A 17,714-nucleotide genomic window follows, 5' to 3' on the forward strand; every position below is an offset into this window, starting at 1 on the left:
CCCAAAGTTCAAAGAATCACCACCACGTCAAAGAGCAAAAGTAACCATGGCCAGACTGTGGTATGTGTCCCCCACATTGGCGTCAAGAGGCTGTGAGAAAAAGCTTCGCTCCACAGTCAGAAATGTATGAAATTGGCTGGGCACAGTGGCTCACGCCTGTAATCCCAGCACTTTGAGAGGCCGAGGTGGAGGATCACTTAAGCCCAAAAGTTTGGGACTTGAGGGTAACAAAGCAAGACCCTGCTTTTTTTTTTTTTTTTGAGACAGAATCTCATTCTGTCGACCAGGCTGGAGTGCAGTGGCACAATCTCGGCCCACTGCAGCCGCCGATCCCTGGTTCAAACAATTCTCCTGCCTCAGCCTCCCGAGTAGCTGGGATTACAGACTTGCACCACAACGCCCAACTAATTTTTGTATTTTTAGTATAGACAGAGTTTCACTGTGTTGGCCAGGCTGGTCTGGATCTCCTGACCTTGTGATCCACCCACCTCGGCCTCCCAAGGTGCTGGGATTACAGATGTGAGCCACCACGCCTGGCCAAGACCTTGCTTCTAAAAATAAAAAATAAATTAGCCGGGCGTGGTGGCATATACTTGTGATCCCAGCTAGTCAGGAGGGTGAGGTGGGAGGATCGCTTGAGTCCAGGAGTCTGAGGGTACAGTGAGCCATGATCGTGCCAATGCACTCCAGTCTGGGTGACAACGAGGCCCTGTCTCTTTAATGCTTTTGTTTTGTTTTGTTTTTGAGACAGAGTCTCACTCTGTCACCCAGGCTGGAGTGCAGTGGCACAATCTTGGCTCCCAGCAACCTCCACCTCCCGGGTTCAAGAGATTCTCTTGCTTCAGCCTCCCAAGTAGCTGGGACTACAGGTGCACGTCACCATACCTGGCTAATTTTTGTATTTTTAAGTAGAGACGAGGTTTTGCCATGTTGCCCAGGCTAGTCTCAAACTCTTGACCTGAAGTGATCCACCCACCTGGACCTCCCAAAGTGCTGGGATTACAGGCGTGAGCTACTGCACCCAGCCAGCCCTGTCTCTTTAAAAAAAAAAAAAAGGACAAAGAAGAAGAAAGATAGAAAGAAATGTGTGAAACTGCTGTTCTGGAGAAAGTGTGATGGCATCAAGGTTGATGTGTGAACATATTTTTTTTTTTCAATTTTTTTTGAGACAGAGTCTCATTGTGTCGCCAGGCTGGAGTGCAGTGATGTGATCTCGACTCACTGCAACCTCCACCTCCCAGGTTCAATCAATTCTCTTGCCTCAGCCTCCTGAGTAGCTGGGACTACAAGTGTGTGCCACCACGCCCAGCTACTTTTTGTATTTTTAGTAGAGACAGGGTTTCACCATGTTGGCCAGGATGGTCTCAATCTCTTGACCTTGTGATCTGCCTGCCTCGGACTCCCAAAGTGCTGGGATTACAGGCAGGAGCCACTGTGCCTGACTGTATGAACATATTTATATAAAACATTCTGTGTGGAGGCCAGATGTGTTGGCTCACACCTGTAATCCCAACTCTTAGGAAGGCAGAGGCAGGACGATAGCTTGAACTCAGGAGTTTGAGACCTGCCTGGGCAATATAGCGAGACCTCCTTCTCCACAAAAAGGAAAAAAAAGACACACACACAAAAAAGAAATATTCTCTGTGGAAAATTAAGGCCTTGTCTTCTACTTTTACCTTTAAACATACCCACTTATACTGAGCCTCTTTGAAGTGAAAGGCTTCAGTGAAACAACCACAAAAATTAAGAGGCTGGGCATGGTGGCTCATGCTTGTAATCTCAGCACTTTGGGAGACTGAGACAGGAGGATTGCTTGAGGCCAGGAGTTCAAGACCAGCCTGGACCACATAGCAAGATGCTGTCTCTACAAAAAAAAAAAATTTTTTTTAATTAGCCAAATGTGTTGGTGCTCACCTGTTGTCCCAGCCCTTTTGGGAGGTCGAGGTGGGCAGATTGCTTGACCCAGGAATTTGAGACCAGCCTGGGCAACATGTGATACCCTGTCTCTATAAGAAATACAAAAATTAGCCAGGCATGGTGGCACATGCCTATAGTCCCAGCTACTGGGCAGGCTGACCTGGGAAGATCACTTGAGCCTGGAAGATTGAGGCTACAGGGAGCCGTGATCACGCCACTGCACTCTAGCCTGGGCGACAGAGTGAGACCTTGTCTCAAAAAAAAAAAAGAAAGAAAGAAAAAGAAAAAAGAAAACTATAGACAGAGGTGGCCAGGCACAGTGGCTCATGCCTGTAATCCCAGCACTTTGAGAGGCTGAGGTGGGCGGATCACTTGAGGCCAGGAGTTCAAGACCAGCCTGGATAACATGACGAAACCCCATCTCTACTAAAAATACAAAAATTAGCCAGGCGTGATGGCACACACCCATAATCCCAGCTACTCGGGAGGCTGACGCAGGACAATCGCTTGAACCCGGGAGGTAGAGGTTGCAGTGAGCGGAGACCACACCACTGCACCCCAGCCTGGGTGACAGACTAAGATTCTGTCTCAAAAAACGAAAAGAAGGGGCTGGCTGTGGTGGCTCACACCTGTAATCCCAGCACTTTGGGAGGCCAAGGCGGGCGGATCACAAGGTCAGAAGATCAAGACCATCCTGGCTAACATGGTGAAACCCCCTCTCTACTAAAAATACAAAAAATTAGCTGGGCATGGTGGCAGGCACCTGTAGTCCCAGCTACTCGGGAGGCTGAGGCAGGAGAATGGTGTGAACCCGGGAGGCGGAGATTGCAGTGAGCCGAGATTGCGCCACTGCACTCCAGCCTGGGCCACAGAGCAAGACTCCGTCTCAAAAAAAAAAGAAATAAAGGCCCGGTGCGGTGGCTCACGCTTGTAATCCCACTACTTTGGGAGGGCAAGGTGGGTGGATCACCTGAGGTCAGGAGTTTGAGACCAGACTGGCCAACATGGTGAAATCCTATCGCTACTAAAAATACAAAATTAGCTGGGTGTGGTGGTGCACGCCTGTGATCCCAGCTATTTGGGAACCTGAAGCAAGAGAATCGCCTGAACCTGGGAGGTGGAATTTGCAGTGAGCCAAGACCGTGCCATTGCACTCCAGCCTGGGCAACAAGAGCAAAACTCCATCTCAAAAAAAAAAAAAAAGAGATGATGTCGGGTGGGTGCCTTGACTTTCTGCACTTTGAGTGAAGCTCTTCCTGCTTTCAAAGTGGTGCATGAGCATGGTGTGTGGGTTCGTTCTGTGTCTTTGGCTCACAGTGAGGATTCGACAGAAAAAACCCAGGACCTAGTTCATTGCTGGGGATACATCTTAGGGGCAGAGTGCCCCATCTCTTGTCCCACTGAAGCTCCTTATACCTTGGTGGCTTGGGTTGCAGCTTGGGTGGCAGGTAACAAGTGTGGAGTTCGGATCTGATTCCATGCCAGGCCCCACCATATTCCGACAGGGGACTTTGCTCAAGAGCCCACTCTTGCTGGGCCTCAGATGCCTCATCTGTGAAACCGGGACCCTGATAGCAGTGTCACGGCGTATACGTGAGCAGTGCTCTGCAGAGACTGACTTCATGATTGGGAAGAGTGAAATTCCGCTAATCTGTTAACACGTGATTGTGTGAATTCTAATGCCAGATTAACCCGCCCTTTGTTCTCTCTCCCTCCCCAGCCCATTTTGGTAGAGCTTTGAGAAAAAGTTAGCTGTTTAATCAAGGAAACCTGTATTCCTTCAAGCCTGGCCCTCTGACAGGTGCTTCTGTACGACTCCTTCTGGGCCTCAGTTTCCTGAACTGAAAAGCTGTTATGATAGATTTCTAAGGCTCTGCGAGCCTTTGGGAGCAGGAATTTATTTATTCAGTTTTTATTCACTTAGCAAATATTTCATCACCTGGTTTTTACCAGGCACATTGTCCTCAGAGTGCGGCAGACAAGGAAACAGGCACATGGGAGGGGCCTGGTGCAGGACGGGAGGTGGCTCTGAGACCCCTCGAGGAACCCAAACCTGCAGCATGAGACTGGACAGAGATGCTGAGAGCTAGCGATGCAGGCAGCCTGCTCAGGGCTGGAGGCAGAGCGGGGTTTGGAGAATGACAGTCAGGCTAATGACTTCCTGTCTTACAGACATTTTCTGGGACAGTCATCTGGGCACTGGCCTGGATGAGGATACCAGGCTTTTAGTTTAAATGTAATTCCACTAAATTACATGAGGAGGCAGCCAACCAGAGCCTCCCTTTCCCTCAGTGAGTGAGAAGGGTGGTCCGGGCTCTCTCCTTCCCAGAGTTTCTAGCTTCAAGTGTTTTGTTGAAGGGGAGTCCGATGCCCTCTATCGTGTGACAAGACCTCCCTACCCCATCTCTATGTTTCACTGACTATAGGGTGCACAAATCTCTCTCTTTTTTTTTTTTTTTTTTCCGAGACAGAGTCTCGCTCTGTCGCTGAGGCTGGAGTGCAGTGGTGTGATCTCGGCTCACTGCAAGCTCCACCTCCCAGATTCACGCCATTCTCCTACCTCAGCCTCCCGAGTTGCTGGGACTACAGGCGCCCGCCGCCACGCCTGGCTAATTTTTTGTATTTTTAGTAGAGATGGGGTTTCACCATGTTAGCCAGGATGGTCTCGATCTCCTGACCTCGTGATCTACCCGCCTCGGCCTCCCAAAGTGCTGGGATTATAGGTGTGAGCCACCGCGCCCCGCCAGGTTGCACAAGTCTCTGAGGAGCCTGTAAAACTGTGGTGCGTCTCCAGAGGTTGAATCCAGGCAGGCTGGGGAGGGCCCAGGAATCTGCATCATAAGCAGCTGGCTTTGGGGGGCTTTTTTATGTTGTTTTTTTTTTTGAAACAGAGTTTCGCTCTTGTTGCCCAGGCTGGAGTGCAGTGGCGTAGTCTCGGCTCACTGCAACCTCCGCCTTCTGTGTCCAAGTGATTCTCCTGTCTCAACCTCCCAAGTAGCTGCGATTACAGGCACCCGCCACCACGGCCCGCTAATTTTTTGTATTTTTAGTAGAGACGGGGTTTCACCATGTTGGCCAGGCTGGTCTCGAACTCCCGACCTCAGGTGATCCACCCGCCTCCACCTCCCAAAGTGCTGGGATTACAGGCATGAGCCACTGCACCCAGCCTCAGGTGGTGTTATTTATGTACCTGGAGAACAGTTAATCTAAGGTGTATCTAAGTGAAATGGAATTGAAAATTACAAAGGAAATTCAAAAATTTGTATTTAAATGGATTTACTTTTGTCACAGGGAACAGAGGTTAATAGTCTGGCACCCAGATCCCTAAGGGCCTGGGAAGGGGTGACTGGCAGCCTGGTGGACAGTTTGTGTTTGTCTGTGATAAGGCTGCACAGACCTTCACTGCAGGTTCTGGGCTTGGAGCTGGACATCCGTCCACTCTGGTGACAGTCTCACGCCGACAGAGGGATTGGGTGCTAGTCAAGCCTCTGATGAGTGAGATGCAGAGATGCTCGTTACGGCTTCATCAGTTCCCTCTATCAGGCTGAGGAAAGTGCCCAATCTCTGAGCTCTGCGGGAGGAAGAGGGAGAGGAGGGAAGGAAGCGTTTGTGGTGGAGGGTGGGAACCCCTGCTGTGGGAGGTCGGGACCGTGGGACGACCCTGCTTGTCTCTGTGACGTTGGTCTCGGCTGCGCCCTTCGATGCTGGCCATGTCACCCACTGGTCACTCTCTCTCCAGCCGGTGATGAACAATGACAAGCACTGCTTTGAATGCTATGGCTATGACATCATCATCGACGACAAGCTGAAGCCCTGGCTGATCGAGGTAACTGCGGGAGCACCTGCACCTGGCCACACCACACACAGCCCCTGACACGCTTCTGCCCCGATTCAGGCCCAGCAGTCCCCCAGGCCCCAGATGTGTCTCAGGCCAGGCAGGAAGGGGACTGATGTTCGGGTTTGATTGTTTGCTGATGGTTAAGGTATCAGCACATTCCTGCCTTGCTCCCCTCCCAGAGCCCAGCCCACGACAGGGAGCTGTGGCCCATCTCACGTGAACCTGGTGGCTACGACACCTCCAGGGTGCGTCTGGGCTAGTCCATCCTCCCTCAGTCCTGCACCCTGTCCCGCAGGCCCCCCGCTGTCCTCATGGGTGACAGTGTTCCCATCTAGGAAAGCAGCGCACAACCTCGGCAGCCCTTGGCCAGCAGGAGCACACTCCCCTGAGGGAAGGAACGCCCCTGCTGTTCTTCGGCATATATGAAGGTAGAGTTTGGAAGTGGATTCCTCTGCCTCTTTCAATGGGTAGAGAGGATGTCGTGGTGGCTATCTGTTTAGCGCTGCCTCCTGACACCAAGCCTGGCTGGTGCGACCTCAGCCACAGTGGGCGCTGGCGCACTTCTCAGAGGCCCCAGCTTCAAACCCACCTCGCCCACCCGTTGCTCTGGAGCCAGGAGGAGGAGCTTCAGGCCTCCAAGGGGACAAAAGAACTCCAGCTCTATTGGTTCATCTCCCTGCACTCCCTCCCAACCAAGTTCATTCGCCAGTGGATGGCTTGGGCCCTTCATCTCGGTCACATTTTGAGCCAGGACACCCAAGTCCACAATAGCAGGTTGTAGGGACTGGTTCCCTGTGGGTAGAGTCATGAGAACCCCTGCAGGAAGCTGCTGAAGAGCCAAGTGAGCTGGTTCCATCATGGCATCTTCCAGGCATATCCTTCTGCCACCAAAGCTGGGTGTGTGAGTGGGGAATATAGACAGCCAGTGTTTGTACTTTCTTGTCCTCCATGTTAAACAGAATAACGAGGCCGGGCATGGTGGCTCACTCCTGTAATCCCAGCACTTTGGAAGGCCAAGGCGGGTGGATCACCTGAGGTCAGGAATTCAAGACCAGCCTGGCCAACATGGCAAAACCCCGCCTCTACTAAAAATAAAAAAATTGGCCAGGTGTGGTGGTGTGCACCTGTAATCCCAGCTACTGGGGAGGCCGAGGCAGGAGAATGGCTTGAACTGGGGAGGCTGAGGTTGCAGTGAGCTGAGATCGCGCCACTGTACTCCAACCTTGGGTGACAGAGGGGAGACTTTGTCTCAAAAACAAACAAACAAAAAAAAACAAAAACAGAGTGACTTGAATGGAAGTCTCTCCTGGATGAACTAGGATCTTAATTGTGAACATTTTTTTTTTTTTTTTTTTTGAGACGGAGTCTTGCTCTGTCGCCGAGGCTGGAGTACAATGGCACAATCTCGGCTCACTGCAACCTCTGCCTCCCGGGTTTAAGCAATTCTCCTGCCTCAGCCTCCTGAGTAGCTGGGATTACAGGTGACTGCCACCAGGCCTGGCTAATTTTTGTATTTTTAGTAGAGATGGGGTTTTACCATGTTGGTCAGGCTGGTCTTGAACGCCGGACCTCAAGTGATCTGCCCACTGCAGCTTCCCAAAGTGCTGGGATTACAGGCTTGAGCCACCATGCCTGGCCTGGGTTTTTTTTTTTAAGAGACCAAGTCTCGCTCTGTGTTCCAGGCTGGAGTGCAATGTCACCATCGTTGCTCGGCGCAACTTGAACTCCTGGGCTTGAGTGATCTTTCTCACCTCAGCCTCCTGTGTAGCTGGGACAAGAGGTGTGTGCCACTCTTCCCAGATAATTTTTTTTTTTTTGGTAGAGATGGGGTCTCGCTGTGTTGCCTAGGCTTGCCTCGAACTCCTAGCTTCAAGTGATCCCTCCACCTTGGCCTCCCAAAGTGCTGGGGTTATAGGTGTGAGCCACTGCACACAGCCTAAAACAATTCTTTTTTTTTTTGGAGACAGAGTCTCACTCTGTGACCCAGGCTGGAGTGCAGTGGCGTGATCTCAGCTCACTGCAACCTCCGCCTCCTGGGTTCAAGCGATTCTCCTGTCTCAGCCTCCCAAGTAGCTGGGATTATAGGCGCCCGCCACCACGCTTGGCTAATTTTATTTTTAGTAGAGACAGGGTTTCACCATGTTGGCCAAGCTGGTCTCGAGCTCTTGACCTCATGATCCACCCGCCTCGGTGTCCCAAAGTACTAGGATTACAGGCATGAGCCACCGCGCCCGGCCCCTAATAATAATTCTTAATCTTCATGTATTCATAATAAGAATTATAGTATTATGGTATACTACAGTGGTCATTTTTGGGACAATGAGATCTGTGCACTTCTTTGGCACAGTACATATTCGATGCCCTGCTAGCAGCATAGACAGGCAGTCTGACTGGGAGAAACCTGAACAGCTTACGAATTTGCTCCCTCTAATCCCCCATGGCCTGAAACAGCTAACCACGGTCATTAGAACAGTGCCTAAAATATAAGTAAATAAATAGTGACTGGCCGGGCACGGTGGCTCACACCTGTAACCCCAGCACTTTGGGAGGCCGAGGCGGGCAGATCCCCTGAGGTCAGGGGTTCAAGACCAGCCTGACCAACATGGTGAAACCCTGTCTCTACTAAAAATACAAGTATTAGCCAGGCGTGGTGGTGCGCGCCTGTAATCCCAGCTACTCGGGAGGCTGAGGCAGGAGAATTGCTTGAACGTAGGAGGCAGAGGTCGCAGTGAGCCGAGATCGCACCACTGCACTCCAGCCTGGGTGACAGAGCAAGCCTCTGTCTCAAAAAAAAAAAGTAGTGACTGAGAGCCTATGGGACTCTCCACAGAACAAAGCAAATGTCGTCATTTTAATGTGCGGATTTTGTGACATTGCTTAGCTTCTCAGAGGCCTTATGGGACCACCTTTCCATGTGTTGGAAGGATTCATCATTTGAGTGAGAATCCTGCTTTATTGATGAGATATTACTCTCTTAGCAAAAAGGGAGCCCATTGTCTTTCACTTAAACCCACACTGCTGCTTGGGCAGGGTCATTTGGGTCACTGATTCTAACAAACCCCTGTGGGGCTCTTGGTTCTTAGGACAGAACCAGTCACACAGGTAGGCACTGATAATATGTTTGTGACATACACTAGCCCAAAATGTTTGTGTGATCGCTGATTTGTAGATCCTAATTCTAATCCTACCTTTAAGTATTACTTATGTTTCATTGAACAGCTAATACTAGTGGATCACAAAGTGCTTCCTATCCAAGGTGCTCTGACGGTATTAGATAGAAGCAATATTAAATAACCATTTGCCAGGCGTGGTGGCTCACGCCTGTAATCCCAGCACTTTGGGAGGCCGAGGTGGGAGGATCACCTGAGGTCAGGAGTTCGAGACCAGCCTGGTCAATGTGGTGAAACCCCATCTCTAATAAAAATACAAAAAATAGCTGGGCGTGGTGGTGTGCGCCTGTAGTCCCAGCTACTCCGGAGGCTGAGGCAGGAGAATCGCTTGAGCCCGGGAGGCGGAGGTTGCAGTGAACCGAGATCGTGCCACTGCACTCCAGCCTGGGCAACAAGAGCGAAACTCCATCTCAAAAAAAAGAAAAAAAAAAGACTTGACAAGTGTGTAGCACCCAGCATCTCCTTCTGCAGTGCACGTTTTCACTCCAAAAGAGCGAGAGACACAGGTGAGGAACGTGGATCTTTCGTCTCACAGGTGAACGCGTCCCCGTCTCTCACATCCAGCACTGCCAACGACCGAATCCTCAAGTACAACCTGATTAACGACACCCTCAACATCGCCGTCCCGAATGGCGAAATCCCAGACTGCAAATGGAACAAGTCGCCCCCAAAGGAAGTCCTCGGCAATTACGAGATTCTGTAAGTTTGCGTGCGACTGTGCACTTGTCCTTCTGTGTTTCCGAATGGCGTGTGCCATAGCCCAGCTTGGATTTCTGGGCATATGTGGATTCTCCTTATTTGGGCAGAGTGTTTCATTTACTAATGACATGACGGGATAGATCGTGTTGTAGCAGAAAAGCAATTTGTTTATTTTATTATTATTATTATTTTGAGAGGGAGTCTCACTCTGTCGCCAAGGCTGGAGTGCAGTGGCACGATCTCGGCTCACTGCAACCTCTGCCTCCTGGGTTCAAGCAGTTCTCCTGCCTCAGCCTCCCAAGTAGCTGGGATTATAGGCATGTGTTACCACTCCTGGCTAATTTTTGTGTTTTTAGTATAGACAGGGTTTCACCATGTTGGCCAGGCTGGTCTTGAACTCCTGACCTCAAGTGATTCTCCCACCTCAGCCTCCCACAGTGCTGAGATTACAAGTGTGAGCTACTGCACCCAGCCTAGAAAAGCAGTTTGGGTGCTAAACTTGATCATCGTGTATGCTCCTACTCATGACATATGTGTGCTGCACTGATCACATGCCAGGCTCCCCCGTTGGCCTCCGGGATAGCTGGAGCAGGCTGGGTGGAGTGCGTGTTTCTCACAGGTCACCTGGGCTCATTCCCTGGCTTTGCCACATAGAGCTGCTGGGTGACAGGGAGGAACTCAGTGCAACTGTTTGAGCCTCAGTTTGTCCACCTTTAAATGGGTATAATAGACCAGGTGCAGTGGCTTGCGCCTGTAATCCCAGCATTTTGGGAGGCTGAGGCAGGCGGATCACCTGAGGTCAGGAGTTCGAGACCAGGCTGGCAAACATCGCGAAAACCCATCTCTACAAAAAAAAAAAAAAAAAAAAAAAATGGGTATAATAAGATCTATCTTACAGAGTGGGAAGGAAATAGCTAACTTTCGAGGGCTTGTCATGTGTCAGAAACTGTGCAGAGTGCTTTACACACAGTATCAATTCCTTTCCCCAGTAATATTTTGAAGGTAAGACTATTAGCTCCATTTCACAGGTGTGGAAACAAAGGCTTAGAGCGGTTCCGTGGCATACTTGTAGTGACAAAAGTGGGAACAAACTGAGAGCCCATCAGGAGTGTGGGGGCTGAACACAGTATGGTTCATTCATTCTGTGGTCTATTAAGTGGCCTTTAAAAAGATTGACCCGGCTGGGCACAGTGGCTCACGCCTGTAATCCCAGCACTTTAGGAGGCCGAGGTGGGTGGATCACGAGCTCAGGAGTTCGAGACCAGCCTGACCAACATGGTGAAACTGTATCTCTACTAAAAATACAAAAATTAGGCCGGGCGCGGTGGCTCACACTTGTAATCCCAGCACTTTGGGAGGCCGAGGTGGGCGGATCACGAGGTCGAGAGATCGAGACCACCCTGGCCAACATGGTGAAACCCTGTCTCTACTAAAAATACAAAAAAAGCCAGGCATGATGGTAGGCGCCTGTAATCCCAGCTACTTGGGAGGCTGAGGCAGGAGAATCGCTTGAACCCGGGAGGCAGAGGTTGCAGTGAGCCGAGATCGTGCCATTACACTCCAGCCTGGGCAAAAAGAGTGAAACTCTGTCTCAAAAAAAAAAAAAAAAAAAAAAAAAAATTAGCTGGGTGTGGTAGTGCGCGCTTGTAATCTCAGCTACTCAGGAGGCTGAGGCAGGAGAATCGCTTGAACCCGGGAGGCGGAGGTTGCAGTGAGCCCAAATTGCACCACTGCACTCCAGCCTGGGCGACAGAGTGAGACTCTGTCTCCAAAAAAAAAAAAAAAAAAGATTGACCCAGAGCTACACCATGGGGCCTGGGAGGTTGCCTGGGAAAAACACACTGCAGAAAAGGGTGTATAATGTAATCCTTGTAAAACATTGGCCTCAGAATCCCCTGTGTGTACATAAAGTGACATGTGCAGTGGCTTACATGCGAATGCATGAGCAGGGAAACGTGGAAGGACACACATCATGTTGTTGGCATCGATACTGTGGTGGAGTGGGCATGGAGAAGAGGGGGAAGGAGACGGCAGTAAAAGGCAGAGGAGTAGGTGTGTTAGGATCACAGTTACATGCTTCTGTCAAAGCAAAAATCTGCGTTTCATTTAAATTTTTAAAAAACGAAGAAATATTTAGTGAAATTTACACACACACGTCAGGCTTGTAGCTGGTAGGCGCTGCTGGTGGGAGGATCTGAACACGGGCCCAGGACTCTGGAGCCCACGCTCAGCTGCCTCTTGCCCCTGCTGTGGGTGATCTGTGGTGTGGATACGCATGTTACAGCTCATTGTTTGGAACAGGATGAGCAGGTGGAAGGGGAGTTTAGGTGGAAGTACGCTGGGCTTGCCGGCAACCTCGGGGCCTCTACACGGTAGTGGCTGTGAACTTCAGGGGCGACCAGTCAGTGTGTGTGGTTGGTTGTTCTCTCCCTCCATGGTCAGCTGCCCAGGCTAGGTACAGAGAAGGCAGAGGGTTGGGAGGGACCAGGATTGGGAGCTTGCGATGGCAAGAGAGAGGGCAGCGGGGACAGGGAGAAGGCGGGGGTGGGTGGCAGTCCCGCGGGGAGGTGGGTTGTTGGAGTCGGGCACTAGGGAAGTGGGCTGGGAGGAGAAGGGGCAGTGGTCAGGGAGTGAGCACTCGCCATGGAGATAATGCGAGGGGTGACGAGGCTTGGGGACTCCCTGGGGATGGGACTGAGATGGAGTAGAGGACAGGGTCACCAGAGGTCAGGGAGTTGGGGGTTTCATCTGTTTGGTCATTGCCATCACCCGCCACCATGAACTAGGACCCTGGCTCACCAAGGGATCTGGGGTGGTGGCCTGGAGGACTGGAGGTGACGGCACAAGGACGAAGGTAACTGTGGTGACCAGGCCTGGAAAGAGCTGGGGGCTTTAGAGAGGAGGCCCCTCCAACCAGGAGTATGGTGGGTGGGAGAGAAAGCAGCCTCCACACCAGGGGCTGCAGGGGAAGCAGCGTCTCGCAGGAGCCTGTTAGAGCAGGAAGGGGAAGCGGAGATTGAAGGACAAGCGGAGGGCATGGTCGGTGCGATGATGGGCAGAGAGTTCCGGAGCCCACAGAAGGTGAGTCTGGGGATGGGGTCAGACTGGGATTGGCAGCCTGGGAAGTGAAGGGTGAGATCAGGGTTGGGGATGGCAACTGCGATGGCGGCCTTGGGGGCTGGGTCCTGATGGCCCCTGTGCTGGAGGACTGAGGGGGCCTGTGAGGGTGTACGGGTTGGGGACCATTGCAGGGAGACTTGTCAGTAGCATGAGGACCTTGGGGGATTCTCTTCAGTCCAGTTGAGGGTGGTGGAGAGGCTGGCTTGTTGGGAGTGTGTGGAGCCTCTGCCCCGTCCAGCCCTTGGCCTTCTTGAGGGAGTGGGCCAGACTCGCCATTTCCAGGCTAAGAAGCAGAGGCCAGGCTGGGCATGGTGGCTCATACCTGTAATCCCAGCAGTTTGGGAGGCCAAGGCAGGTGGCTCACCTGAGGTCATGAGTTCAAGACCAGCCTGGCCAACATGGTGAAATCCCGTCTCTACTAAAAATACAAAAATTAGCCGGGCGTGGTGGTGGGCACCTGTAATCCCAGCTACTTGGGAGGCTGAGGGCAGGAGAATGGCTTGAACCCAGGAGGCGGAGGTTGCAGTGAGCTGAGATCGTGCCACTGCACTCCAGCCTGGGCGACAGAGCAAAACTCTGCCTCAAAAAAAAAAGAAGCAGCAGCAGAGGCCAGAGCCTCACTGCCTTTAGTTGAAAAGACAACAAGGTGACCCCGCTCCCTGATCCAGCCGTCCTCTCCCGGCTCCTGAGGAGTAATGGAAGGCTCTTGTGTGGAGCTGATGGCCTCTAAACGCTTCTAGTCGGGCCTTGCTTCCCTTAGGCATTCAGCTGATCAAAGAACCCCAGCTCCGTTTTCGGGTGCAGCCACCTGCAGCAGTAGCAGTTGGTGCTGACTGGGAGGGCCACGTCATCTGAGCGGCACCGCGCGTCCATGCCAGGTGCTCTGCGTGCCCGCAGCAACCCCTCAGAGCCCAGCAGCATCTAGCAGAGGACAGTGGCCACATGAGATCACGTGCCCCAGGCCACGCCATTGGCTATGACCCCACAAGGCCTGGCACTTTGCATCTGCCACCTCCAGGACCCTGTTCTGAAGTTGCTGACTGTACTTTTACAGCCTTTAAAAAACCCTAACAGCGACTAGATTCTTTCTGTGAAAACCCAGAAGGAAAGCCTGCTAGAGCAGGAACTTTGAAGAACCATCTTGGCTCTGATTCTCCTCTGCGCTGGCTCGGTAGGTGGCCAGACCACCCCTGGGAACAGCGCATCCCGGTGCCAGCTGCTTGCCAAATGCTCCTTTCTGTTTGTTTTGTTTTTTGAGCCACACATATCAGCACAAGTGCTCTGTGAAACGGGTCACCATATGTGATCCTTTTCTCCATTCATTCAGTAGATTCCTATCCACCAGACCTTGAGCAAGCTGCTGGGGGCAGCCACGAACCAGACAAGCAGTCACTGCAGCCCCCTGGCCAGTGAAGCAAACACAGAGGGGCAGTGGAGTGAAGACATTTATGAATGTGGAGTCCCCAGGGGGGAGGGGTATCTCATCCTGTGGAGAGGGGCCAGGGAGGCTTCCTGGAGGATCCCCCACCCAGGCGGATTCCAGAGTTCCGGGGGTGTCCTGTCTGGCTTCCTTGTGTCATAAGGACTGTGGCTGTGTCTCTCCTTCGAGAGGCAGAGAGGAAGCAGGCCCCCGTGTCATCGTCCTGACAGCCGCACCCTGGTGCAGAGCCTGGATCCCTGTGGTGTCTGCTTCACAGACAGAAGTCAGAAAATGCGGCCAGGCACAGTGGCTCACACCTGTAATCCCAGCACTTTGGGAGACCGAGGCAGGAAAATGGCTTGAGCTCAGGGGTTCGAGACCAGCCTGGGCAACATGGTGAAACCCCATCTCTACCAAAAATACAAAAAATTAGCCGGGCGTGGTGGCATGCACCTGTAATCCCAGCCACTCGGGAGGCTGAGGCATGAGAATCTCTTGAACCCAGGAGGCAGAGGTTGCAGTGAGCCAAGATCGCGCCACTACACTCCAGTCTGGGTGACCGTTTAAAAAAAAAAAAAAAAAAAGGAATCCGAAAATGCTTTCTTCCCACCTCCTCTTTCAGTCCCAGTTTGCCACCAGAAGCACAATGCAGAAAATACATTCTTTAACCTCAGAAGTTTCTAAGTCACACTATATTCAACCTGCAGACTCTGGTTTTGGTAATAAGCTTATCACAGAAATCCACCCTTTTCCAGAAGTCCGAAAGATTAGCACTCAGCATCTGGGTACCTTTCGTGTTTGACATAAATACCTACATACAACCGAGGGTCCTAGTCAGGATGGCCAGTGCAGCACACCGACGGATGTGCTTTAACTGGGGAAAGATGCTTTCCACACTCCTCAGCTCTGCTGGACAAAAAACTCTTGAATTAGAAATCAGAAGTCCTAAAGGTTAATCTTACCTCTGCCACGGACTGGCTGTGGGACCCTAGGCCCTGAGCAAACCTCTAGAACCCCAGTTTCCCCCCAGAGGAAGCAAGTCCTGGTGCTGCCGCCCGAGTTGGGAGGGTAATGTGAGTCACCGTGGAGGGGGCGGCCCCATTCCCCCAGCCTGCTCCCTGCCACAGCCTGCAATAGGTGCAGGCAGCAATGACCATGCTCCAGGACCCCGTGAGAGAAGGGCCCCGTCACTGTGGGAAGGACCCAGGACTTGCCCAGATGCTGTGACCACCCCATCTGGGGAGCTGCAGCTGGCATCCAGCTCTTCCAGACGCGAAAATTCAGGCTGTTTCCTGCACTATTGCCTCCTTAGCGCATGCGGCCTTAGGATGCATGAACTTTAACTGGGAAACAGGCAGTTAAAGAAAATGGGGGCTGGGCACGGTGGCCCACGCCTGTCATCCCAGCACTTTGGGAGGCCAAACGGGCAGATCACCTGAGGTCAGGAGTTCCAGACCAGCCTGGCCAACATGGGGAAACCCCGTCTCCACTAAAAATACAAAAATTTGCTGGGTGTGGTGGTGGGCACCTATAATCCCAGCTACCCGAGAGGCTGAGGCAGGAGAATCGCTTGAACCTGGGAGGTGGAGGTTGTAGTGAGCCAAGATTGCACCATTGTATACCAGCCTGGGTGATAGAGTGAAACTCCATCTCAAAAAAAGAAGAAAAAGAAAATGGGGAGGGATGGCGTGGGTCACAGTGGCAGAGTCTCTAGCTGAGTGTGCACTGTGGGGCCTCTCTGCCCTGTCCTCCACTGGCCGGTGCTCATGTGCCGCTCCCATCTGGAATGGGGTTAGTCCCCCCAGCCTGCAGGTGCCTTGTGTGAAGCATTTCCAGCCAGGCAGTCTCACCTCACTTACCCTGGGCTGGTTCTGTGTCACCTCATTCATGTTGCCTTTGGAGTCATTGCTAAATTTGACCTGGTGACCTGTATAAAATGTCAGCTTCCGAGGGGAGAGCACTGTCCACAATAACAACTTAACAGGGTTGTCCCCAGAGGCAGGCTGGCCTCGGGGAGTGTTTGCTGGGCTGCGAAAGCCACCTGGCGGGCAGGTGGGCTGGAGCCAGGTGGGAGGTGGGCGGGAGCCAGCAGGAGTTGCGGGGTGGGGCCCCCCTCAGGCTGCTTCTCTGGGTGATGTTTTTGCCACACAGCAGCCTGGTGGCCCTGCCTGTTGCCTTCGAAAGAGAGCCTGCCGTGATCCTGGCTGTTTCTGTCTCCAGGTACGATGAAGAACTGGCCCAGGGTGACGGGGCTGACCGGGAGCTGAGAAGCCGTCAGGGTCAGTCTCTGGGGCCCAGAGCAGGCCGATCGAGAGACTCGGGGAGAACCGTCCTCACCACCTGGAAGTGACTCCCACCCGGACCTTATCAAAACTACTCACTCCACCTGGGCCCCTGCTGAAGCCCTATTTTGAAATTTCCCTTTTGTAGAGCTTTTTTCCTTTCCTAAGCCCTGTAAATAAATGAAGGCACTTCTTTGGAAGGTTATGGAGTCTGTTTGACAGTGCTAAAGGAAACAATTCACGCAGATGCATAAAACTCGCTTTTTTTTTTAACCTAAGCAGAATTTTCATATTAAAAACTCACTTTTTTGACAGAAAGTAACAGCTTCAAGCATGTAATTTGATGTGTCACAAGGTTTAAACATTTAAAAACTTTACACTAAATTAAAAACAAAACAAATCTTATAGACTAGTCCTGCCATGAGAGAGGAATGTATTTAACTGACGGCTCTTTTAGTTGTGTTTCTTTTTACTTGACTGCGATTTTTTTTTTTTTTTTTTTCCGAGACAGAGTTTTGCTCTGTCGCCCAGGCTGGAGTGCACTGGCACAATCTCGGCTCACTGCAGCCTCTGCATCCTGGGTAGTAATTCTCCCACCTCAGGCTCTCAAGTAGCTGGGATTACAGGTGTGTGCCACCACACCCAGCTAATTGTTGTATTTTTAGTAGAGATGGGGTTTCGACCGTGTTGGGCAGGCTGGTCTCAAACTCCTGACCTCAGGTGATCTGCCCACCTCGACCTCCCAAAATGCTGGGATTACAGACGTGAGCCACCATGCCCAGCTTACTTGACTGTGATTTTGAAGAAAACAGGCAACTAGAAATATTCGTCAGTCTAGGTGTCTAGGTGCTCCCAGGAAGACCTGTTTTCTTTCATTCTCTTTTCTTTTTTCTTTTCAGACGGGATCTCGCCCTGTCACCCAGGCTGGAGTGCTGTGGTGCGATCATGGCTCAACTTCCTGGGCTCAAGTGATCCTCCCGCCTCAGCCTCCCGACTAGCTGGGACCACACAGGCACACACCACCACCCCCAGCTACTTTTTAAAGTTTTTTTTTGTAGAGACAGAGTTGCACCATATTGGCCAGGCTGGTCTCGAACTCCTGGGCTCAAGTGATCCTCCTGCCTAAGCCTCCCAAAGTGTTGGGATTACAGGCATGAGCCACCACGCCCGGCTTCAAAAAGACCTGTTCCTACCACTTCGGTTTTGTGGATGAGTCAGTTGTAAATTGAAGCAGATGAGCGCAGACAGGTCCAGCTGTGTGCCCTTTA

General features: G+C 51.8%; 1 protein-coding gene across 5 annotated transcripts in view; it reads left to right on the forward strand.

The window, feature by feature from the left end:
* Nucleotides 1-16,651, forward strand: part of TTLL1 (tubulin tyrosine ligase like 1) — a 47,246-nt gene extending 30,595 nt beyond the window's left edge. For all 5 annotated transcript variants that reach the window (XM_030815411.1, XM_030815412.1, XM_030815415.1 and 2 more), the window contains 3 exons: nucleotides 5,657-5,743; nucleotides 9,461-9,624; nucleotides 16,385-16,651. In XM_030815411.1, the coding sequence (XP_030671271.1) occupies nucleotides 5,657-5,743; nucleotides 9,461-9,624; nucleotides 16,385-16,514 (381 nt within the window). In that variant the 3' untranslated portion in view covers nucleotides 16,515-16,651. The remainder of the gene's footprint in view (nucleotides 1-5,656; nucleotides 5,744-9,460; nucleotides 9,625-16,384) is intronic.
* The last annotated feature ends 1,063 nt before the right edge of the window (nucleotides 16,652-17,714 follow it).

The sequence above is a fragment of the Nomascus leucogenys genome, chromosome 7b, assembly GCF_006542625.1.
Source record: "Nomascus leucogenys isolate Asia chromosome 7b, Asia_NLE_v1, whole genome shotgun sequence".
In the NCBI taxonomy this organism is placed as follows: Eukaryota; Metazoa; Chordata; class Mammalia; order Primates; family Hylobatidae; genus Nomascus; species Nomascus leucogenys.